Raw genomic sequence first — 21,977 nt, 5'->3', positions numbered from 1 at the left:
TAAGTGGTCGGGTTTGTACTTATCCTCAGTCATAATTTGTTAATGCGAGGTTGACTAGCCTAGACAATAGTATCCAGTGATAGAATGGTTTCATTATTTCCTTGTGATTAAGCCAGAGGTGAATACGTGGTCTGGCTGCTTGGGCTGCATAATCCGCACACCATCATGTGAACTTCAGCATAAACTTAAAACTGAACGGAATTTGTCAAAATACTGTAATGCAGATGAGGAACTACAGATATACCCCGTCCCCACGTTTATGCTAGGCGGGCTGCTGCTTCATCAGGTAGTATATAAGCATCAGCTATATAGCTTAAGTTAATCTTGAATTTCTATTAGTATTTGCATTTCAACATGTTCGTTGCATTTAAATACGTGTGTATAAAGAAAGGGACTTAATATTTATTTATATATCTGTATAAGATCTGTTTGTTTGACCGGTAATAATAATAATCAATGACCTACAAAATGGTCGACGAATGCAGACTTATTGTGACCTGTATTCTGAGGTTCGGCTTTAATGATTAGAATTGTGTTTAGTTTTTCACTAAGAGCATGTTTTAAAGTTAGTGGAGTTTTAGAGGTGGTTAGATTTACTGACACGCGTGTTACAACGCTCTAGTATGATTTGTTAATTTTAACCTAGTTTTTAATTATGTGTTAGGTTGGTTTTAGCAGTAGAAGAGATCAGATTGCAGATCAGATGATATTAGATTGGCTATAGATAATAGGAAAAATAATATAATTATGTGACTAGATTTAACAAGAGGGTCTGATTGTGTACAGCATCAACTTTTCTCTCTCTCTCTCTCTCTCTCTCTCTCTCTCTCTCTCTCTCTCTCTCTCTCTCTCTCTCTTTCTCTCTCTCTGCTCGTTGGAAATAGAATACAGTTAAAATGAGCATCGACGTCCAGTATATCAAGTGTCCTAAACACTACCTGGAATTTCGGATTAATCAATCAAAATAAACATTGAAATACCCAGCAGTTTCCAATACACAATGGAGGTGTTAATAATTAAACCATAAAGTTACCATTCAGGACTAATCCAAGTTTGAACTATACACTTAGACTTTGAATCGTAACAATTTTGAAAACTTTGTACCGATATTAAAATTTATATATTCGCAAACCTGTTACTCCTTACTGGTTCATATAATTTTTATCTGGTTTTCCAGTAAATTATGGATTTTTCTCTTGAAATTTGTAGTTGAACATCTTCCTGCTAAGGAACTTCTCGTGAATTTTAGGAAATCTAAGATTTTTTGTATTATAAATGTTATGCTCTTTCATGCAACATTTAATTTGAATATATTACAAGGTACATTTGTAAACAGTAAAGTAACCTACATGTAATAATGTTTTGTTTGCCAGATTGCAATGTATATAAGTTGTGGTGATGTCCTTTAGACGAGACCACGTTGTCGTGATTATAGGTTGTCTTGATACATGGCTAAACCCGTCACGATTCTGTTTTAGATGAGTCCGAGTACCACCTCGAATACTAATTCAAACCCCACATCAAGTACTATTTAGGTTTTTGTCCTACGTCAATTACCAGTATTTATTCCTAGTTTTCTAGGCCTAATTTTCTGTTTTGCGAGATTCTTTGAATGATTAAATTAGTAAGAAAATTCTGGAAAACAAACGAAATACTCGACCTACCCCCAGATATGAATTTAGTTTATTATTAATCTATTTTGGCAACACAGTACGAAAGTTATATTTTTATTTAACGTATAAAACTGGTTCCTTTATATTGTATTTAATACAATTAACCTAATTAGTAAACTTTGCATATTGCGTCTTTATTATAATGACCTCAGAAATATCCTTTTTGTATTTTTATGCATTTAGTACAACTGCATTAAGCTGCTGTATCATATGATTAACTTTATGGAAAACTCTCGCCATTATGTCATGTCTGGCACGAGACCGTTTGACTTGTTTTAAGATATCTGTTATTTCTGGCCCCTTAATATTGCAGTGTATGTAATGAATAGTAGAAATTTGGAAGTATCCATTGCAATTCCGGGCAGCAAGGGAAAAAATTGTCAGCTAAAGGATACTGAGAGTTGAGGAGGCTTGTTAAGGGGTTCAGGGTACGGTTCAAGGTTATATTGCTGGATTTTGGACTTCAGCAACATTTTCAAGGAACCTCATCCTTCCACATCAATATACGAAACCAGATACAGGGAGGTAGATTAACAAAATCAACAAACTTGTTCTTAGAATGATCAATATGATATTTATATTTAAAAACTGATTAAGATTTATCAAAATATATCAGGTAGTGATATATTTTCCATTCACCTAGCTGTAGCTGACTGATTAACACTGAGGTTTTCTTTATAATATTTTTAATGTGATCTTCCAGTTGCGTTTATTATATTTTAGAATACATTTAGGTGAGTTTCAATATTTCTCTTAACATATATTTTGAATTAGCATCGCTTCTTGTTTCTTCTTTATCACACATAGAAACGTTTTCTATATTTACTTTTCTTCCCTATAACTGCTTGTGGAAAAGGAATAGGATCATTCAAACCGAAGGCCTCAAATAATGGGTTGATTTGAGGCTGTAATAACATATGGGAGGAATTAGATTTAACTTCCATGTAGGAGATGGATGTTAGCTGAAAAGCATCTACTTTATGAAAATTATAATATCAAAGGGTTCATTTTACAAGTGATCCCAACTTTATTGTCTTACTGAGCATAATTCCTAAGTTTTAAAAAGTATTTTCTGTTGCCATCAGTTTAAAATTTATACTTATGTATATGGTCTTGACATATCTGGTGCGTAGTATGATAAGGTACGCTGGACTCGAATTCATACTACTTAAGAATAAATCATTTTCCATGCTGTCAATAGTTTAGCTATTATTTTAAAGAATGCAATTTTAATTTATAAACCCATAGGAAAGATTATAAAAATATCCTGTGAAAGAAAATAATTATAATGAAATATTACATTATGATAATTTTACTTGAACTTAAATTAGGGTTACAATTTTAGATTGCAATGGTGAAACAATTTTTCGAGTTTGAATGTAAAGCAATATTTTATATATTAAAATATGGAAAACTATTCCATTAGCCTTTTTGCTATTATTAGTATAAGTCTTTCATATTTTCTTACTGGACAACAAATTTTTTTACCTACTTTTGTTTCATCGCAAATTATTTGGTACTTGACCTAGGAACTTTGCAATAGTGGTTTTGAGCTAAAAATTGATCAGGAACCTTTTTTTGCGAGATATCATATTGGTGTAATCCACAGACCAGTTCTCGTGATTAGGAATGTTGTAATCAATAATGTTATTAATCTTGTTTGATATGGTGAGCAACAATTTTTAAATAATAACCTCGTGGTTAAAATTCTGGAAAGCAACTAATCTCAGATTGAAATAAACAATTATTGAATAGAATTTAATTGGGGCATACAATTAGATTTATATTATATGTGTTTATTCTGATTTTTTCAATAATATAAATATTGTAAGGCAATGCTCGTTTAAAATACACACTAATTTGAGACCAAATGTATAAACATTCATACGTAACAAAAGTACATATTATTGTGACATACTGAGTTAAATTTATGGTGACATAAAATGGTCATTATTTCTATGGACAGAATCATTAATGTGTTGAATCATACATAAAATTCAAGTTCTACAAATTATACTATGACACAGCAAATTTATATTTTATGTTTATTGATTCATTCTCCATTTTTATCTTCTTTCCTCCAGTGGCCACAAAATTAATCGAGCAAATTTGAGTTCATTTCTCAATTGCATTAAGGTTTCTTTTAAAAATGTCATAAGTTCGTACAGCTTGGCTTTTCATCTAGGTGGTCTACAGCTACACACCTGGGGTATTGTATAAAAACATTATTTGATAAGAAATCACAAAACGATGCCAAATGTATAAAGTAAACCAGATTTTGCTTAAGCACTCAAAATCGCAGGCTAAAGTCTCTTAATATATGAACTTCAGGCCTATAGCATTAGTTGTTCACCTATTAGATTGCTTGTTTCGTACCTTCCCGCACGTCGACGGTAAGATTGGAGAAGCAACAACGAACGTATTTGTAGTGAAATTTGCTGTGCCAAAAAGCTTACACCTGGGGTAGATTCTTTTTAAAGTTTTAATAAATATCGTCAATATCTTATCTATTAACTGCCTTCTGTTCTTTTATGATATCTAACATTTTTCTAGTAATTCTGGAGAAGAGACTTACTTCACCGTGAAAGTAATATAACAGCGGTCAGGAACTGGTGTCCTGAAAGTCTTTTGATACCGAATTCCGTTATAAGTGTAGTTATATCGTATTATCTTATTCACCACTTATTTTTGGTATAATATATGTAACTGTGCCTTTGAGAGAAAAGGATTAGTAAACCATCTTACAGAAATACTAACGACCAGACTTCTTATATATGCATGCATACATACATCATACATACACATAAATATCTGTGTGGTTCTATTTGTATCATTGTTTGTTTAATCAAATTTACAAGTGCCAATTATCAAAATAAGTATATTACGTATTTATTGCATACTATGTTTAATTTTACTGCCTTCGAGAGGAAGACATCGCCAATGATAAAAATTGTCCAGTTGGTTTCAGCATAGTGGATCGTGATCTGTGATAATCAGTTCACAGGGCCATTAGGCTGAAACTGCCTGGTCTAAGACAACCATGACCATTCTATCAACTCAGACTACGTTCAACAGTACAATATTAATTATTTTAAATTTGATCTTTTTGTACTTGTGTTACATCACTAGTTTACTTTAAATTTTAGTGTTTGTGCTCATGTAAATTTAAATATGGTACTTCTAAGTTTAACTATACATTCTTGTTTACTGTAATAATTGTAAGTAAACTATAAAGGTATTATTGTTTAATTGTATAATAACCAAATATTTATGTCTAGTTGCCTAAGTTACTAAACAAAAATGTTGTTGGTTACACATATATGTAACAATATACAGCTTTTATAAAAATAAAAAACAATTTGAGGATGAATTTCAAATACTATAGCTATTAGTATTATTAATACGTAACAAACTAACACACAGGTTTTGTTCCATTATGTTTTTCATTATCTACAGTAAGCCAGCGGAAATGAAAATTCGCATACTGTTTGTACAATGTTATAGTTAACTTGCATGCCAACAACAAAAGAAAAAGAACATGTTTTTAATTTTGTGACGATGGAAGTAGAAGTATTGTGAAGGAAACAGGGTATTTCCAGACAGGTAATATCATTCAGTATTACAAATATGTAGTCAATTATTTTTAATTTTACACGTTTTTAACTCACCCACAAAATATTTAACTATTATATTTAACTAATATTTAAATATTAAAATATTTATCATTGTACCTCGTGTCAGGCCCATACAGAATTTGGATGTTTAAATTGGATGATATGATGTGTCCTAGCTTGATAAGACACCACTATTTACAACGAATGAACTCGTGTTTCCTAAAACATTTAGCTTAATTTTGTGATTATAAAATCGTATGATTTGTAATACACATATAAAGTGTTTTAACATTTTAAAATTTTACAAGTTCTTTTCATTTTGATTATTGTTTCATCATTATGTTGCATTATTTTAATTTCTATTGTATAGTTAAGTAATAATAACAATTATAGCAAAAAGATTTAATTAATGATATATATTATGACACATAACCTTTTCCTGGAACAACTCCAAAGTATTTGTAACTATTAACAGATTGGTATTAGAATATAAAGAGATAAAATTCGTCAAAATGTTTATTCACAGCTTTTTTGTGACTGAGTGTTTGAGTGAGAATGAGGGTCTAAGATTGGTCACTTCTCTATCAAAGGTGTCATTTTGTCTATAAAATAGTTTCAGGTATTTCTAATGTCTACAAACAGAATATAAATAATTAATATGCGTCCAGTCCAATGATAAACATGGTAAACGGTTGAATATCGGCCCGGAGGAATGTTAACGGTGACTTAACGATAGCTAATATAAGTGTTTAATTACCTAGATAAGCACCACAAGACCCGACAGCAACATCGAAGCAAGTCCAAAAACCCCAAGGTAACGATGGCCCGAAAGATAATCATCGCAAAGCGAACAGGAGAAAACCAATAACCAAGGCAGTACTCGTTCAACCAGTAGAAGGCTAGACATATTCGGATCTCCTCAAGGAAATTAAGGCCAAGGTAAACCCTTCAGAGACTGGAGTAGACATAAAGTCTATCAAACAAACGAAGCGTGGAGGTGTTCTCCTGGAGATGACTCGCAAGACCGAAGATAGTGTCGCTTTTACTGAGGTAATCAAGTCAGCGACTGCTCGCATCGGAACGGTCAGGACACTGATACCATTAACAACGATCGAGATCCTTGAACTAGATGGAGTCTCCACTGAAGGCGACGTCCGTGAAGCACTCAAGCGCGACTTCACTAGTAGTCTGGAGATAAAACGTGTCAACCTGACAAACGTTACATCACGAGGACAACGAGCCGCTTTTTACGAGATAGATGAGGCCAACGCCAACAATGCCTTGATAAGGCCCATATAAAGATCGGATGGGTGAACTGCCGTATTCGCTCAGTTGCGAAAGTAACCCGCTGCTTGAAATGCCTTGGTTTTGGTTATCAAACACGTAACTTTACGGGGCCTGATAGAAGCAAGTGTTGTTTTAAATGTGGGGCAGAAAACCATAAGTCCGCAGACTGCGTAGAGAAGCCAAAATGCTTCCTCTGCACGCCAGAAAAGGACATTCAGGATGGTTTATGTCACATTGCCGGCTCCTGAGCTTGTAGAGCATTCCGCACCGCAATTAATTGCCGAAGCTACGAGAGGGCAAAAATGACGCAAATACTACAAGACAACTTAAATAGGTGCGCGGGCGCATAACCTATTGCGTCAACGCGTCTTCGAAGAAAGATCGATATCTGCCTTATCTGGCAGCAAAATCTGAACATCCTGGATAAAATATGGCTTGCTGATAAAACCAGCACAGCAGGAATATGGGTCACAAATCCGAAGAAGGTTATCGTCATCGATAAGGGCAGTGGAGCAGACTTTGTTTGGATTCAAACCCTGACAACCTACTTCATGAGCGTCTATCTCTCACCTAATGACAGGATCAGTGCATTCCGTCAAAAAGTAGCAAACATAGAGAATGGTATCCTCAAGTCCGACGGTGAAGTCATCGTAGGTGGGGACTTTAACGCCAAATCGGTCGAATGGGGTGCTGCGAGGAAATGAAGTTGGGGATGTCGCAGCAAGGCTCAATCTTGTAGTTCTAAACACTGGAAACACTACGACTTTTCGACGACCAGGATACCGAGAATGCATTCTTGACATTTCATTGGCAACTCTAAGGACCGCCAACATAATTGAAGACTGGTCTGTGTCCGAAGAATACAGTTGAAGAGACCATCAACATATTACTTTCAGCATCGGCACAGCACCTACTCCAGCTCCACAACATAACCTTCAGAAGAAGAAGTGGAACGCCGGAAAACTTGACTTAGAGGTATTTCGAGATTTTCTGACCCGAAACTCGTCCTCTTTTCAGAATAACCCGACTCCGAATACCCGTCATGAGACAGAGGCAATCGTGTCAAAAACAATGGGATTGATCACCGCCTCATGTGATGCTTCTATTCCACGACGGAAAAGGCGAGGCTCTCATAGACCGGCATATTGGTGGTCACAAGAGATAGCAGAGCTTCGAAAATCATGCCATGAGTTACGTCGGCGAGCAACGAGAGCTGCAAAACGCTCTCTCACTCAAGATCTACCTTTGTCCAAATACAAACAGGCCAAGAAAAACCGGGCCATTAAAGCTAGTAAAGCAAAGCTGTGGAGAGAAATCTGTAACAACCTTGACGGAGACATCTGGGGAAAAGCATACCATATTGTTGTTAAACGACTCGGAAAGGCTCTACCAGAGTCGCCGAAACCTCCTGCATTGATGAACAGCATTGTAGCGGAGTTGTTTCCCAAATACCCGCCGCGGGAGAAGAGGCATTATGCAGAAACAACGCCTTTCACAATAAAGAAACTGCAAGATGCAGCAAAGATTCTCAAATCAGGAAAAGCATCCGGCCCTGATGGCATTCTGACGTTGGTGATTAATACTGTAGCCCTGGATTTCCCAGCCATACTGCTGAATGCCTACAATGCATGCCTGGAAATGGGCACGTTTTCTGCGATCTGGAAGCAACAGAGTACTACTGGACAATGGCAAAGGTAGCCCCGTAACACCTTCGTCGTTTAGACCACTCTGCATGCTAGACATTGCTGGGAAACAACTCGAGAATCTCATACAAGGAAGACTCCGTAACCATATCGATCGGGTTGGAGGCTTCGCCATAAACAAACACAGCTTCCGGAAAGGACAATCAGGACAGTTGGCGCGATCCATAATGTAATAAAGATATCGAGAGAAGCGTGGTATGGTAGCCTCAAAGCCCGCAAGGTGTGTCTGATCCTCACATTAGACATCAAAAACTCCTTCAACAGTGCAAATTGGGGTGACATCTTGGACGCTTTGGAGCACAAATTTGACGCGGATCCAGCAAATCTTGCCATAGTTCATGACTATCTGAACGAAAGAACGCTGTTAGCGGAAACGACGGAAGGCACACAAGAATATGAGATAACGGCTGGCGTGTCACAAGGCTCAATTATGGGGACCGACCTATGGAACACGGACTACGACGAGCTCCTGGAATTCCCGCTACCAAAGCAAGTGGAACTCAAGGGCTTTGCGGACAACGTCACGGCTACGATAGTAGTTGACAGTGTAGAGGAGGCAGACTTGATGGTCCGAGAGACTATTGACACAGTTGAAACTTGGCTCGAGAAACACCACCTGAAACTCGCCAAGCAGAAAACCGAGATGGTCGTCCTGACTCGTCAAAAATGGTTCCCAAAACCATTCACTGTAGACGTGGGAGGCACAACGTTGACGACAACAAGGGCTCAGCGTTATCTGGGGGTAATGATAGACGAAAAGCTGTCTTTCAGAGAACATCTTGAAAACGCATGCACGAAGGCTAACAGGACAGTGTCTAGCTTGTCAAGAAGTATGACGAATACCACGGGACCACGAGCCAAAAAATGAAGAGTGCTACTGCAAACATTTCATTCAGTGCTGCTTTATGGAGCGGAAACATGGGCGGATATTTTAAAGCAAAAGGCATGCCGACGCAAAATAGCTGAGGTGCAGCGACGAGGAGCTCTTTGGGTAGCTTTTGCCTACCGAACGATTTAGGAAGCAGCCATTCTGGTAATAGCAGGAGCCACACCGATTGATTTGTTAGAATTTGAAAGAGTGAAACTCTACGACGCTATAAGAAATGGTGACAACTCCAAGGAGGCAAGAACGAGGATAAAGACGGAAACGCTACAGGAGTGGCAAGATCGATGGACGTCGGGAGAGACGGGCAGATGGATGGCACGGCTGATACCGGACATCAACGTCTGGCTCTCTCGAAAGCACGGAGAAACGGACTTTTTCCTGACACAGTTCTTGAAGGTCCACGGCCGGTTCAACGACTACCTCTTCAGGATGAGACTACATGACAAGCCAACGTGCAAATATTGCCTGAACAAAATCGACGATGCCGAACACACGTTCTTCGAGTATGCTAGGTGGAAGGACTACAGAAACAGCGCCGAAGAGATGATAGACGCCAGGCTCTCCCCCTCAAGCCTGGTGACCTATATGATCACACAAGAAGAAAACTGGTCAGCTGTCGCAGCTTATGCACAGCACCTTCTGAGAGATAAAATCAACGAAAGGGATCAGTAGCCAGGTGTAGGCGTCGCCAATGTGTTTGGAGCTTTATTTAACCCGATAATAATTTTTTTTTTATCTACATCACCAAAACACAGTACCAAATTAGGTTTTCGTGTAAATTAACCTAGAAGACAAGGAATATTCCATACTTAGAATTTTTGAAACATCATAATTAATATTATGACCCCAAATAATCCTGTGGAAATATACAAGACGAAATTTTTGCAAGGTTTCATTACCAGTAGTGCAAGTCTTTAAAAAACACAATTCCTGTGCAAAAATTTGTATAAGATTGTATAAGACTTTTTAAATTACAGTACAAATTACCAGTATGCTTCCACATGAATGTTATACATAGGCTCAAGACGATAGTTTGTGCATTGTTTCATAACCAATTATGGAATTCCGAAAAAACGATTCGATTTTTTTGCAATAACAACAATTGTAATTGTCAAAACATTAGAATTACCATTAGGATCCCATGTGAAACCTACAGATATTCTCAAGACGAGTTTGTGCCTGGTTTCATAAACGATATGGGAATCCTAACAATCGCGATTAGTTTGGACAATAACAATCAGAATTGGCATAATATTATAATTTCCGTTAGGTTTCCACACGATCCTATACATAAAAAACGGCTTTGGAAAATTTACAGAATAATGGCAATACTCTAAAAGGCAGAGATTTTTTATTACAGCCAGAGTTATTAAAATATAAAAACAATTATCAGACCATGACTCTTTACTGAACTGTGGTACTGTTAAGATTCACTGGCACACTAACAAAAAGTGCACCTAATTTAATATTCTGAAGTTTTTTCTTTGGAAAAGTATTATTTTGTTAATTACTTATTCATCCGCTATTCTTACTTTGACACTTACTTTCTTCTTTTCTAGGTACCGCCCAACTAAGATTTATCTTTAAGAATTGAATTAGATTAGTCTATTTCAAAAAGTATTTCGTCGTTGCAATTACTTTAGGAACTGTGATTTTCTTAATCTTGCTCTTGCTATTTCTCTTTTATAGGATTGTATTTGAAATTAGCTTTAATAGACTATTTTTTTTCAAATGTAATTTTACCATACATAAATACTGATCTTTGTGTTTATCTATTTTGAATTCACCAATCGGGAAAAATATATCAGTTTTTTTTATTTAGTTCTATGGTACTGTTGCTATTTTTCTTACAGCTATTAAAATACTCTATTCTCTTAAATATTTAAACTATTTTGATAACATGAAGTTAGAAGTTATTTGCAACTGACAGAACACTCATCAAGTAATAAAGCGTAGTGGTATTAACGCGTTCCTTTTCTCGTTCAGTCAATGATTCGGCTAGTCTTCTTATCATACCATGGAATTAAGTTATGTTTGACTAACTTTTTAACAAACATTCACTTCCAAAGTTCCTATGGAATTTGAATCTTATTCCTCTTATATTTCATCACAACCTCACGGAACATCAATGTTCAACTCAAACGTCACAAATAATGCTCTACGTTACACCATCAGGTGTACGAAAAAAATTATTTTACATCGTTGCGCTTCAGGATTGATCTTATATGTATAGAGTTGGCATCGCTTCTGTTTTCATTTTATCAAACCTGAAAACGTTTTCTACGTTTTTCTTCGTTGTAACTAGCACTATAAAAGTAATTGGACCATTTAAACCGAAGGCCTCTAAAAATGAGTTGAGTTGAGGTTGTGATAAAATATAGGAGTAATTAGATTCAAATTCCACACAGGAGATAGGTGTTAGCTGAAACGTATCTAATCTTTTGTTAATTAAGGCATCAAACAGGCTCAAACAAATAAGGGTCCCTTTTAAAATGCAGGGGTAATAAATTACAGAAATCCAAATCATTAAGTCCATGGATGACCTTTGATATTTTGAATGGTATTAATTTATTGACTCATTGTGCGGAATCACCGAGATTAATCAATTTTGTTGCTGCTATCTGGTGCATAGTATGTTAAGGTTTGCCGGACTCTAATTGAATCATAAGCTGAAATCTTTATCAGTTATTAGTCAATTTAATCACTGTCATTCAGCCTCGACAATATTGTCCTGTGATTGAATGGTGACATAATTACCGTGCTAGGAATTCAGAGGCGGATAAGTGGTCGGGGTGGAAGTTACCCTCAGCCATAGTTTGATAGTAGCAGGTTAATACCCCTGGACAATACTATCCTGTGATAGAAAGGATTCATTACTATCTTGCAAAAACCTAGAGGTGGATAAGATATCGGGTTGGTAGTTACCCTCAGACATAGGTTGTTGGTAGGAGGTTAAAACCCCTGGACAATACTATCCTGTGATAGAAAGGATTCATTACTACCTTGCGAAAAACCCAGAGGTGGATAAGTTATCGGGTTGGTAGTTACCCTCAGACATAGTTTGTTGGTAGGAGGTTAAAACCCCTGGACAATACCATAATGTGATAGAAAGGATTCATTACTACCTTACGAGAAAACCACAGGTGGATAAGTTATCGGGTTGGTAGTTACCCTCAGACATAGTTTGTTGGTAGGAGGTTAAAACCCCTGGACAATACCATAATGTGATAGAAAGGATTCATTACTACCTTACGAGAAAACCAGAGGTGGATAAGTTATCGGGTTGGTAGTTTCCCTCTATCATTATTTGTTGGTGGGAAATTAATACCCCTAGACAATACCAGCCTGTGATATAATGGATTCATTACTACCGTGCTAGGAACCCGGAGGCGGATAAGTGGTCGGGTTGGTACTTATAATCAATCATAGATTGCTGATGGGAGTTTAAAACCGTGCACAATGTTGTTCTGTGATTAAATGGTTGCATTACTACCGTGCTAAGAACTCGGAGGCGGATAAGTGGTAGGGTTGGTACTTATAATCAATCATAGATTGCTGATGGGAGTTTAAAACTGTGCACAATGTTGTTCTGTGATTAAATGGTTGCATTACTACCGTGCTAAGAACTCGGAGGCGGATAAGTGGTATGGTTGGTACTTATAATCAATCATAGATTGCTGATGGGAGTTTAAAACTGTGCACAATGTTGTTCTGTGATTAAATGGTTGCATTACTACCGTGCTAAGAACTCGGAGGCGGATAAGTGGTCGGGTTGGTACTTATCTTCAGTCATAAATTGTTGATGGGAGATTAACACCCTGGACAATTCAGTCTGGCTCTGTACGCCGAGTAGTTTAGCTGCTTGCTGATAAGCTCCGCAGTGATAAGTTTGTGCGTGTAAAGTCTTGTCGCGACCCGCTTTAACTTGTTATTACATTACTTTATGTGTTTCTTGTTAATTTAATTGTTTATATAATTATGTCGTCACTTTTTGGTATCTGCAATCGAGACATCTCAGCTGAAGAAATCGATTTGTACGTAAGGCGTGTTGGTGGATGCGAGAACTTGTTTCACGCTCTGTGTGTAAAGAACGATTTAGAGGGTAAAAAACACGTTCTAATCGAGATTGGAAGTGCAAAGAATGTCGAAGAATGTCGTCTGGTACAAACTCTGACTCTTACACCAAAGACTTTATTTTCAAAGTGTTGAATGACTTTAAAACCGATTTTTTGAGGAGCTGAAAAATTTCAGAAATGAAATGAGCGACCTGAGGTCAACTGTTCAATTTGTTTCGGACAAGCTTGATGAATCTGTGCGAGTCATGAAAGACGTAAAGACAGAGTTTGCTGTTTTAAAAAAGGAAAACGAAAATCTTCGCATTAAGAACATAAGTCTAACAAATGAAGTAGCTAAACTAAATGAGAAAGTTAGAGCGTTAGATCAATATTCTAGAAAGAACAATGTTGAAATCAGCGGTCTTCCAGTCACCCCGCAGGAGAATGTTGTCGAGCTCGTCAAAGGCGTCGGAACAGCCCTGGAGATGGAGATCGACAAGAAGGACATCTCAGCAGCTCACAGAGTACCGACATTCAGGAAGGATCGCCACCCTCCACTTATTGTCCAGTTCGTCAGCAGAATGACCCGAGACAATATTATTGGCAAGTTCAGGGAGAAGAAAAAGATGACAGCTCAAGATGTCAACGCGTCCTTCCCAACAGACAGTATGTACGTAAACGAGCATCTATCTCCGGACAATAAGGTATTCCTGTCAAACTTAAAAGCCAGGTGTAAAGAAATAGGATATACGTATGCATGGTGTAGGGACGGCAGGGGGAGAAGTATAAAAAAGTTGACAGTTATGATGAACTAAACAAGCTTCAGTAGTTTTTTGTTAACGTGCTAGTCTTAAAACCAAATTTCAACAGATATGTGTTTGTGTTTAATTTAAATTTGTCAATCACCAGAATTTCTTTAACTTCCAATAGGCCATGTCAAATAGTGTAAACTTAGATATTAATGTTTTTTTTTTCGATCCCCAAAATAACACTGATAATCTGAATTTCATTCACACCAATATTAGAAGTATACGGAAAAATTTTGATGGGCGGAAATGAATAACATAAGTGGGGAAATACATTTTATAATAATTAGCGAAATTTGGATAGGTTCTGCCGAAATTAATTTATATAACATACCAGGATATAAGTTGTTTGCTCAGTGCAATGATACATACAGATCAGGTGGTGTTATCTGTTATGTAAACAATAGTATAGATTGTAGTAGATTAGAAATAGATATGACTTCAGCCGATGCCTTATTGTTGAATATTACTATCAATAAACGCTATTTTAAATTGTTTTTTTTTTTGTATAGGCTCCAATGCGCTTCTGAAAATTTGTTTATTGGCGAGTTAACTGAAATAATTAAGAATATTCATAGTAATGTGGTTTACGTTGGCGACATAAATGTGAATATTCTTGATAATAAACCAATTTTGAATGAATATACGAACTTACTTAATAATCATGGTTTCATATCATTAATAAACACACCTACTAGAATTACTGTTACATTTAAAACTTGTATAGATCATATTTTTGGTAGAAGTAAAAACATAAATTCCTTTAAAAGTGCAGTTTTTGACCATGGTATTACAGACCATTGTATTTTGGGACTTGTTTACAACAATGTGTACAACCAATCACCTAATGTAAATACTTTAACTAACAAGTCGAATAATGACAATCTTCTAGTCGATTATAACTTAGTTAAAGATAAACTGAAAGTCGTTAATTGGGATATAGTCTACAGTGATAATGATGTAAATATTTGTTATTGTAAATTTAATGATATTCTGTGTACAATTGTAGCTTTAAGTTGTAAAAGGATAAGCAGGGGTAATAAATTACAGAAATCCAAATCATTAAGTCCATGGATGATCTTTGATATTTTGAATGGTATTAATAGGCGTAAGAGGCTTTACAAGAGTAGTAAAAGAAGATTGTATGACACAGCATTTAAAAATTATTTCATTAAGTTTTGCACCGATTTAAATCTAAAAATTGCTTTTGTAAAAAACCAATATTATTCTAAATTATTATTAGACTGTAACAAAGACGTATCTCGGCAGTGGAAAATAATAAATAGTTTAACGGGTCAAGTCTCGGACAAAAGTATTGACAATATTGGATTGGCAGACGGTACTATTGTAACAGATCCTTGAGTTATCGCGAAGGAGGTAAATGACTACCTTACCTCAGTACAGTCTGACCGTCCTAGTGCAGTCCCGACTGCCAACCTACTTCCAATATGCACTTCCCAACAATCCTTTTTTATTGCGCCAACTACAGAGGACGAGATAAAGTCTGTCGTAAGAAGTCTAAAAAATAAAAAATCTACTGGATATGATAATATTTCTGCGAAACTATTGAAATTTATTGTTGATGATGTAGCGCCAGTACTGACTTATATTATCAATAACAGTTTTAGTCAGGGTATATTTCCAGAAAGCCTAAAATTGAGTTCTGTTGTACCAATTCTTAAAAGTAAAACTTCCTCAAAATTGGACAATATACGTCCAATTAGTTTACTTTCAATTTTTTCCAAATTATTTGAAAAACTAATGGTTATAAGATTGCATAGATATTTAAACAAAATAAATTTTCTTAGTAGTAATCAATTTGGATTTTTAAAGGGTAAATCAACCGAAGATGCTTTATTAAATGTTACAGAAAATATTTACAACAGCCTTAACTCCAATTGTAAAACATCGGGACTCCTTATAGATTTTAAAAAAGCGTTCGATTTAGTTGATCATGAGATTCTCTTAGGTAAGCTGGAGGCGATAGGTATTAGGGGAACAGCATTGTGTTGGTTTAGATGTTTCTTGGTAGGCAGACAACAAAAAGTAACAGTTTTGAGTAATTACAGCTCTCCTAAAGTAGTTGAATCTGGTGTCCCACAGGGCTCAGTGACCTCTGCAGTTCTTTTCCTGATATTCGTAAATGATTTATTGGAACTTAATTTTCATGGAAAAGTCAGTGCTTTTGCAGACGACATAGCGTTAATTTATTCAAATAAGGATTCTATTGTACTTGGTGATTTAATCAATCAAGATCTCTTACTGTTAAGACAATGGTGCCTCCAAAATGCAAGTAAATGTAAACAAAACCAAATTTGTCAATTTTGATTTTCGTGGTTTTGAAATACCACTTCCTCTCACCTACCATTCGGTTTTATTTAATTTAACAGTGTGTGATTGTCTACCTTTGGAAAGAGTAAACCATTTTAAGTATCTGAGGATTATTTTGGATGAAAAAATTAATTTTGAACAACATATTAATAGTTTGAATAAAAAATTAAAATCTTCTATTAGAACTTTTTACTTTTTAAGAATTTTTTGTAATAGTGGCCTTCTACGTTCCCTCTATTTTGGCTTAATAAACTCTACATTGCAATATGGTATAATATGTTGGGGCGGGACATATAAGTATCTGATAGACAAATTAAGAACCACCCAAAACTACTTTTTACGTGCCATGTTAAAAAAATTAAAAAGGGAAAGTTCCTTTCCCCTCTACAAAGAAATAAATATTAAACCTATTCAACATCTTTTGTGTACAAAGTCCTAAGATTGTTTTTTATTAGAAGTGGGAATGTAGGCAATGATAATATACATTATTATACTAGATATGTAAATAGAAATAATTTTAGACTACCAATAGTAAATAAATCCATTTTTCGCCATTCTTTTCAGTATTTAGGACCAAAGATTTTTAATCATATTCCATTACACATTAAAAATATTCCAAATTTAAAAAAATTTTGTCAAAAAGTAATTATTTGGCTTTCTTTGCAGCAAGACAGTGGCTATTTGAGTACTGTGATGTCATAAGGTGTAAAGAGTTTCATGGTCTATGTATATATTATATATTGCTTCTTATCATTGTTTATTGGTAATGTATTGATATTTATTAGTATTTATTGTTAATTATATTTGTATATGTATTGTGGTGTATAACTTATTTATTTTTTGTGTTTTGTTTGTTGTATGTAATTTATTTTCTGAATTGTATTGAGAAATGAGAAACTTTATTTCACACAGAAATCATTAAATACATACATATTTGTAAGTGAAATATGTTCCCAGCAAAGGCATATGCCTGTGTGCTGGGAACGAGCTCTAAAAGTCTACTAAATAAATATAGCAAACATAAAGTATAAATAAAAATATAAGATAGCAGAATTATTTCTAAGAAACAAAAAAATTAACTCTTGTAATCAATTTATGAATAGGTTTAACATAACTTAAATTAGCGAATTAGAGATAGATGAGAAAAGAAAGGTAATACAATTTGAGACTACTTATTTGATAAGCTAATTACAATTACCTAATTTGTAAAATTATGTAACAGTATAAAATTTCGGCATCCTTTCGTCCTGCATGCGAAACCATCAACAAATACAAGACAAATCAGCAATTTCTCTCTCTATCTCTTTCTCACTCCTTTCAGTCAATCTCCCTCTCTCCTCCCTTTTACATTCACTCACACTCTCCTCCCAATTACTCACTCATTCTCTCTCACACACACCCAGCCGCTCTCGTACACACACACACCACAAAAACACACACCCCCACACACACCACACCACTCGTTAGGAATATAATATAGAAACAATAAACCGTTCAACACCTTCTCTCCCCACTTCAACTAACCATTTGTTTACTAAATTTTTGTAACTATTTATTCTTAGGACATCGTTAACTTTATGGTGTGCTGGTAAATTTGCATACAACATTTTAATTATGTAGAACGAACAGGTTTTGTTAATAGATTTCGATAATCTAGGAATCACAATTCCAATATTTTCCACTGAACGAGTAAGGTAGTGATGGCCTATAGGTGTGAAAAGGGTAGACTCGTTGTCAAAAATATATAAAATAAGGGTTCTTACATAGAGTTGATTTATATTGAAAACTTTAAATTCATCGAAAATTAAGTTTGTCGGGTATCTTCTGTCTTTCTGTAAGATAGATTTAATAATAGCCTTTTGTACTATTTCTAATGGATTAATTACATTTTTATTTGCTCCACCCCAGGCGATTATTCCAGACTGTAAAACCGATTGAACATAAGCATTATACACACATTTAACAACGTTCAGATTAACCACCCGGCGCAAATTGGCTAAAACAAATATGAATTTTATAAGCTTGTTCCTTATTGTAATGATGTGTGGGGCCCAACTCATTCTCTTATCAAATGTCACTCCTAAATACTTATATTCGTCCACACTCTCAACACACTCACACGTTGTGCAACCATTCATTCTGCCACAAGTATGTAACCTGAGTTGTAATCCCACAGGATCAGAAGAAGATCGAAGAGAGATGGCCATGCACTTAGTTTTTTGCGAATTGACAGTAAGCTTATTTTGGTCAAACCACCCCTTAACCGTACGGAGACCCTGTTCAGCATTACCATAAGCTTCATCCCAGGTCGAACCCTCGAATATAAGAGCAGTATCGTCAGCATAAAGAAATATCTTGCCATTATCTAACCTAACCCTACCTAGATTGTTCATATATATTAAAAATAGAATTGGACCAAGGGTACTCCCTTGTATAACCCCGTAATCAATTTCTGCTAATCTACTACTATCACCCATTATCGACACCAACTGACGCCTATCACTTAAGTAGCTTTTAAACCAATCAAGTGCTAAAGTCCCTTATACCAGCATTAACCAATTTTGTTAATAAAATACCACGATCAACAGAATCAAAAGCTTTCGCCAAGTCAATAAACACCATAATACATTTATTATTATTAAGGCCGATTGTTTCATGAATTTCTTTTGTAACCATAAATAAATTATCATTAATATTTTTATCTCTTCTAAAACCAAATTGATTTGAAAACAAGAAATTGTTCCTCGTTAAATAATCAACAAGCTGTAATTTAACACTCTTATCAATGAGTTTTGCCAGAACACAAGCGAGAGTAATAGGCCTATAGTTAATGATCAAATTTTTTTTGCCACTTTTATAAATTGGAATTACTTTGCCAATCTTAAAAACATCTGGATATCTTCCCTGAGACAAATTAACATTAATAACATGACTAATATAAAGTAATACTAATACAATAAAGTAATTTTTAAATTTTGAAAATTACTTTTAATAACTTTTGTATGGATCCCATCGACGCCTGGAGCTGATCCCCCTTTCAGTTCAAAAACATTTTTCTCTAATTGTTCAAGAGAAACTGGAGAAAATTGGAATACGGAGTCTATCTGATAATCGTCGTCATTGACAACCACCTCCGTGACAGGGGGGATTGCATTAGCCAAATTACTACACACATTGGCGTAGTACTCATTAAACTGATCAGCAGCTTCTAAAATATTATCAGTTTCACTTCTAGTGTTTCCAGATATAAAATGTTCAACAGGAAACGTTTCTTTGGATTTAGAAGTTCCCATAAATTCTCCCAAGTTCTTCCAAAGTTATAATTTTATTTCTATAGTAATTTTCCTTAGCACTTTTTACTAATGAATTTACCCGATTACGACAATTTTTAAATGCCATTAATGCTAATGGGTTAAAAGGTTGTTTTTTTAATTGTTTACTGAGTTTGTCCCTATTCCTGATTTCTTTAATTAAATTGTTTGTGATCCAAGGTTTGATTGCTTTGTATTTTGATAGTTTTTTCTTTGGTACATGTTTTTAATGATATTTTGTAAATTTGTAACAAGTAGTGCGGCTAACATTGACATCATCCGTTTCTACGACCGGAGACCAATCTAACTCGGATATAAGATGACCCACAGCTGCATCGTCAACAAAATGTATTAACTTTTTATTTTTCGATTTTGTTTTTTCTATCCAGTTTTTTAATTCTGTAATAATAAAAAAATGATCCGTCAGTTCGGATTGAATAACTGAGCTTGTTAACTTATTAATTTCCTTACAGTCTGTAAAAATATGATCAATACAACTTTTACTTACGTTCGTAACTCTTGTGGGAACAGTAATACAACCAATAAAACCGGACCCGGACAAAACATCTAGGTATTGTTGTGAGAGGAGATTTTGTGTTTCCTGTAGTATGCAACAGTTAATATCACCAACTATCCAGTGCATGCGATCCCTGGGCCTATCATTACAATATACCTCCAGGTCTTGAATAAACAACTGTAGGTCAAGGTCAGGGGACTAACTACGATACACTGTGAGTAAACAAAGCCGCTCATTACCTACAGATAAGTTTATCTTAATACTTGTGGCCCCATGCATTCTGACTTCCTCATGCGTAATACTGAAACACTTTCGTACATAGACAATCACACCATCATTTTGATTTCTGCTTACTTTATTAACTATAGCGTCATACCCATCCAAACCAACAATCACACCACTTTCATCCAACCAAGTTTCCGTTAACACTATGATATCAAATGTCACATTAAAACTGTTTAAAATAGTTAAAAACTCGTCTATATGTTTATTATAGCTTCTAATATTCACATGCAGGATCGATAAGTTACCACTGGACTGATTGATACCGTTAGACAAATAAAACTGATTTAAATCTTCATATTCAAAAATGCTAATATTCCTGTACTCCGCTAACTCTTCTAAAAACTCTATTGTGGAAAAAAATATTAAATTTATATAAAAATAAAGAATAACTCAAACAAGAATAAGAAAAATTAAAGAGGACTTAAACTGTTTGATAGCGAATGAGCTGCCTATCCCACCCACACAAAAGAAAAACTACCAAATATTCCGCTACTTTTTTATTATTTGAATGTAACATTGATCTAAGCCTGGCTTAAGATTTTACACTATTATTTTATATGTATATATGTATTTCATTTTGTACAGTTATAAATAAAATCATAGCTATACTAACAATTTACATGTTTATTTTTAGAGAAGTTTAGAAAAATACTAATAAAATAAATAATCCCAAGATTTATTTATTAATCTTTCAGTACAAACACTGATTCTAACTTACAGAAGTTGCGCTCTATACAGCTACCCATATATACTATGTATATACTAATTACATATACATATATACATATACACACACATATATACATAGAGCACAAGAAAAAAACTTTTCTTTTTTTTTAAACTTGTGTAACCAAGATTACTATAGGTACCTATGCAAAAAAATCCTAATAATCTTGAAATTAACTTCAATACTAATACTACAATCGACTTTTAGACTATACTTGAACTATTAAGATAAAATTAATTAATTATATATTGAGATAGCAAGAAATAAAATGTAACTATGTAACACTTCCTTACCAGTTTACAGGATTAGCTCTAATCAAAAATACGTTGTATTTTTCCTTCTAAGTAAAACTTGATTAAAAAAAGAAAATACCTACATATTTTAACTGTACTCCTGAATTCCAGAATTTGTTGATTAGTTATGAAAAAAACAAAATACACCTACGGAATTACCGAGCACAAAAACGACATTCCTCATTAAATTCTTAAAATTTCAGAGGAAAAATAAGTTATTAGACTTATAACATTGAGAAAATAAATGAACATTTAAAGATATTTGATAATATTTTTAAAAGTAAGTAATTTGCTAACTATAACTAACTACAACTAATATTGTTGTTGTTGTTATTAACTTTCTCTTTAACTTTTTATTATTTATATATATGCAAATATGGTATATAAGTACTCATTAGTAAATTATATATAAGAAAACAATATATATCCTCAATTAGCTCAAGATTAAAAAATGTATGGAAAATACGAAAATAAAATGCTTACGTTACA

The 21,977-nt window shown here is 34.7% G+C and overlaps 2 protein-coding genes across 2 annotated transcripts; both read left to right on the top strand.

Moving 5' to 3' along the window:
- The first annotated feature begins 7,645 nt into the window (after positions 1-7,645).
- On the top strand, positions 7,646-9,835 carry LOC124369442. Its single transcript, XM_046827448.1, has 3 exons — positions 7,646-8,268; positions 8,482-9,107; positions 9,345-9,835. The coding sequence occupies exons 1-3, from the start codon at positions 7,646-7,648 to the stop codon at positions 9,833-9,835; spliced, it is 1,740 nt and encodes a 579-aa protein (XP_046683404.1).
- A 3,586-nt stretch (positions 9,836-13,421) lies between these two features.
- Positions 13,422-14,033, top strand: LOC124369441. The gene has a single exon (XM_046827447.1). It carries the CDS (start codon positions 13,422-13,424, stop codon positions 14,031-14,033), a length of 612 nt encoding a protein of 203 aa, XP_046683403.1.
- The last annotated feature ends 7,944 nt before the right edge of the window (positions 14,034-21,977 follow it).

The sequence above is a fragment of the Homalodisca vitripennis genome, chromosome X (assembly GCF_021130785.1).
Source record: "Homalodisca vitripennis isolate AUS2020 chromosome X, UT_GWSS_2.1, whole genome shotgun sequence".
In the NCBI taxonomy this organism is placed as follows: Eukaryota; Metazoa; Arthropoda; class Insecta; order Hemiptera; family Cicadellidae; genus Homalodisca; species Homalodisca vitripennis.
The sequence above is the reverse complement of the archived record's forward strand: the minus strand, read 5'-3'. Positions and strand labels throughout refer to the sequence as shown.

Bases quoted from the DNA above. Each gene is read 5' to 3' on its own strand.
- LOC124369442 (XM_046827448.1), top strand. From the start codon at position 7,646: ATGGGATTGATCACCGCCTCATGTGATGCTTCTATTCCACGACGGAAA. The intron at 8,269-8,481 runs GTAGCCCCGTAA...GTGGTATGGTAG, and splicing joins ACTACTGGACAATGGCAAAG to CCTCAAAGCCCGCAAGGTGT. The intron at 9,108-9,344 runs GTATGACGAATA...TTGATTTGTTAG, and splicing joins AGTGTCTAGCTTGTCAAGAA to AATTTGAAAGAGTGAAACTC.
- LOC124369441 (XM_046827447.1), top strand. From the start codon at position 13,422: ATGAGCGACCTGAGGTCAACTGTTCAATTTGTTTCGGACAAGCTTGAT.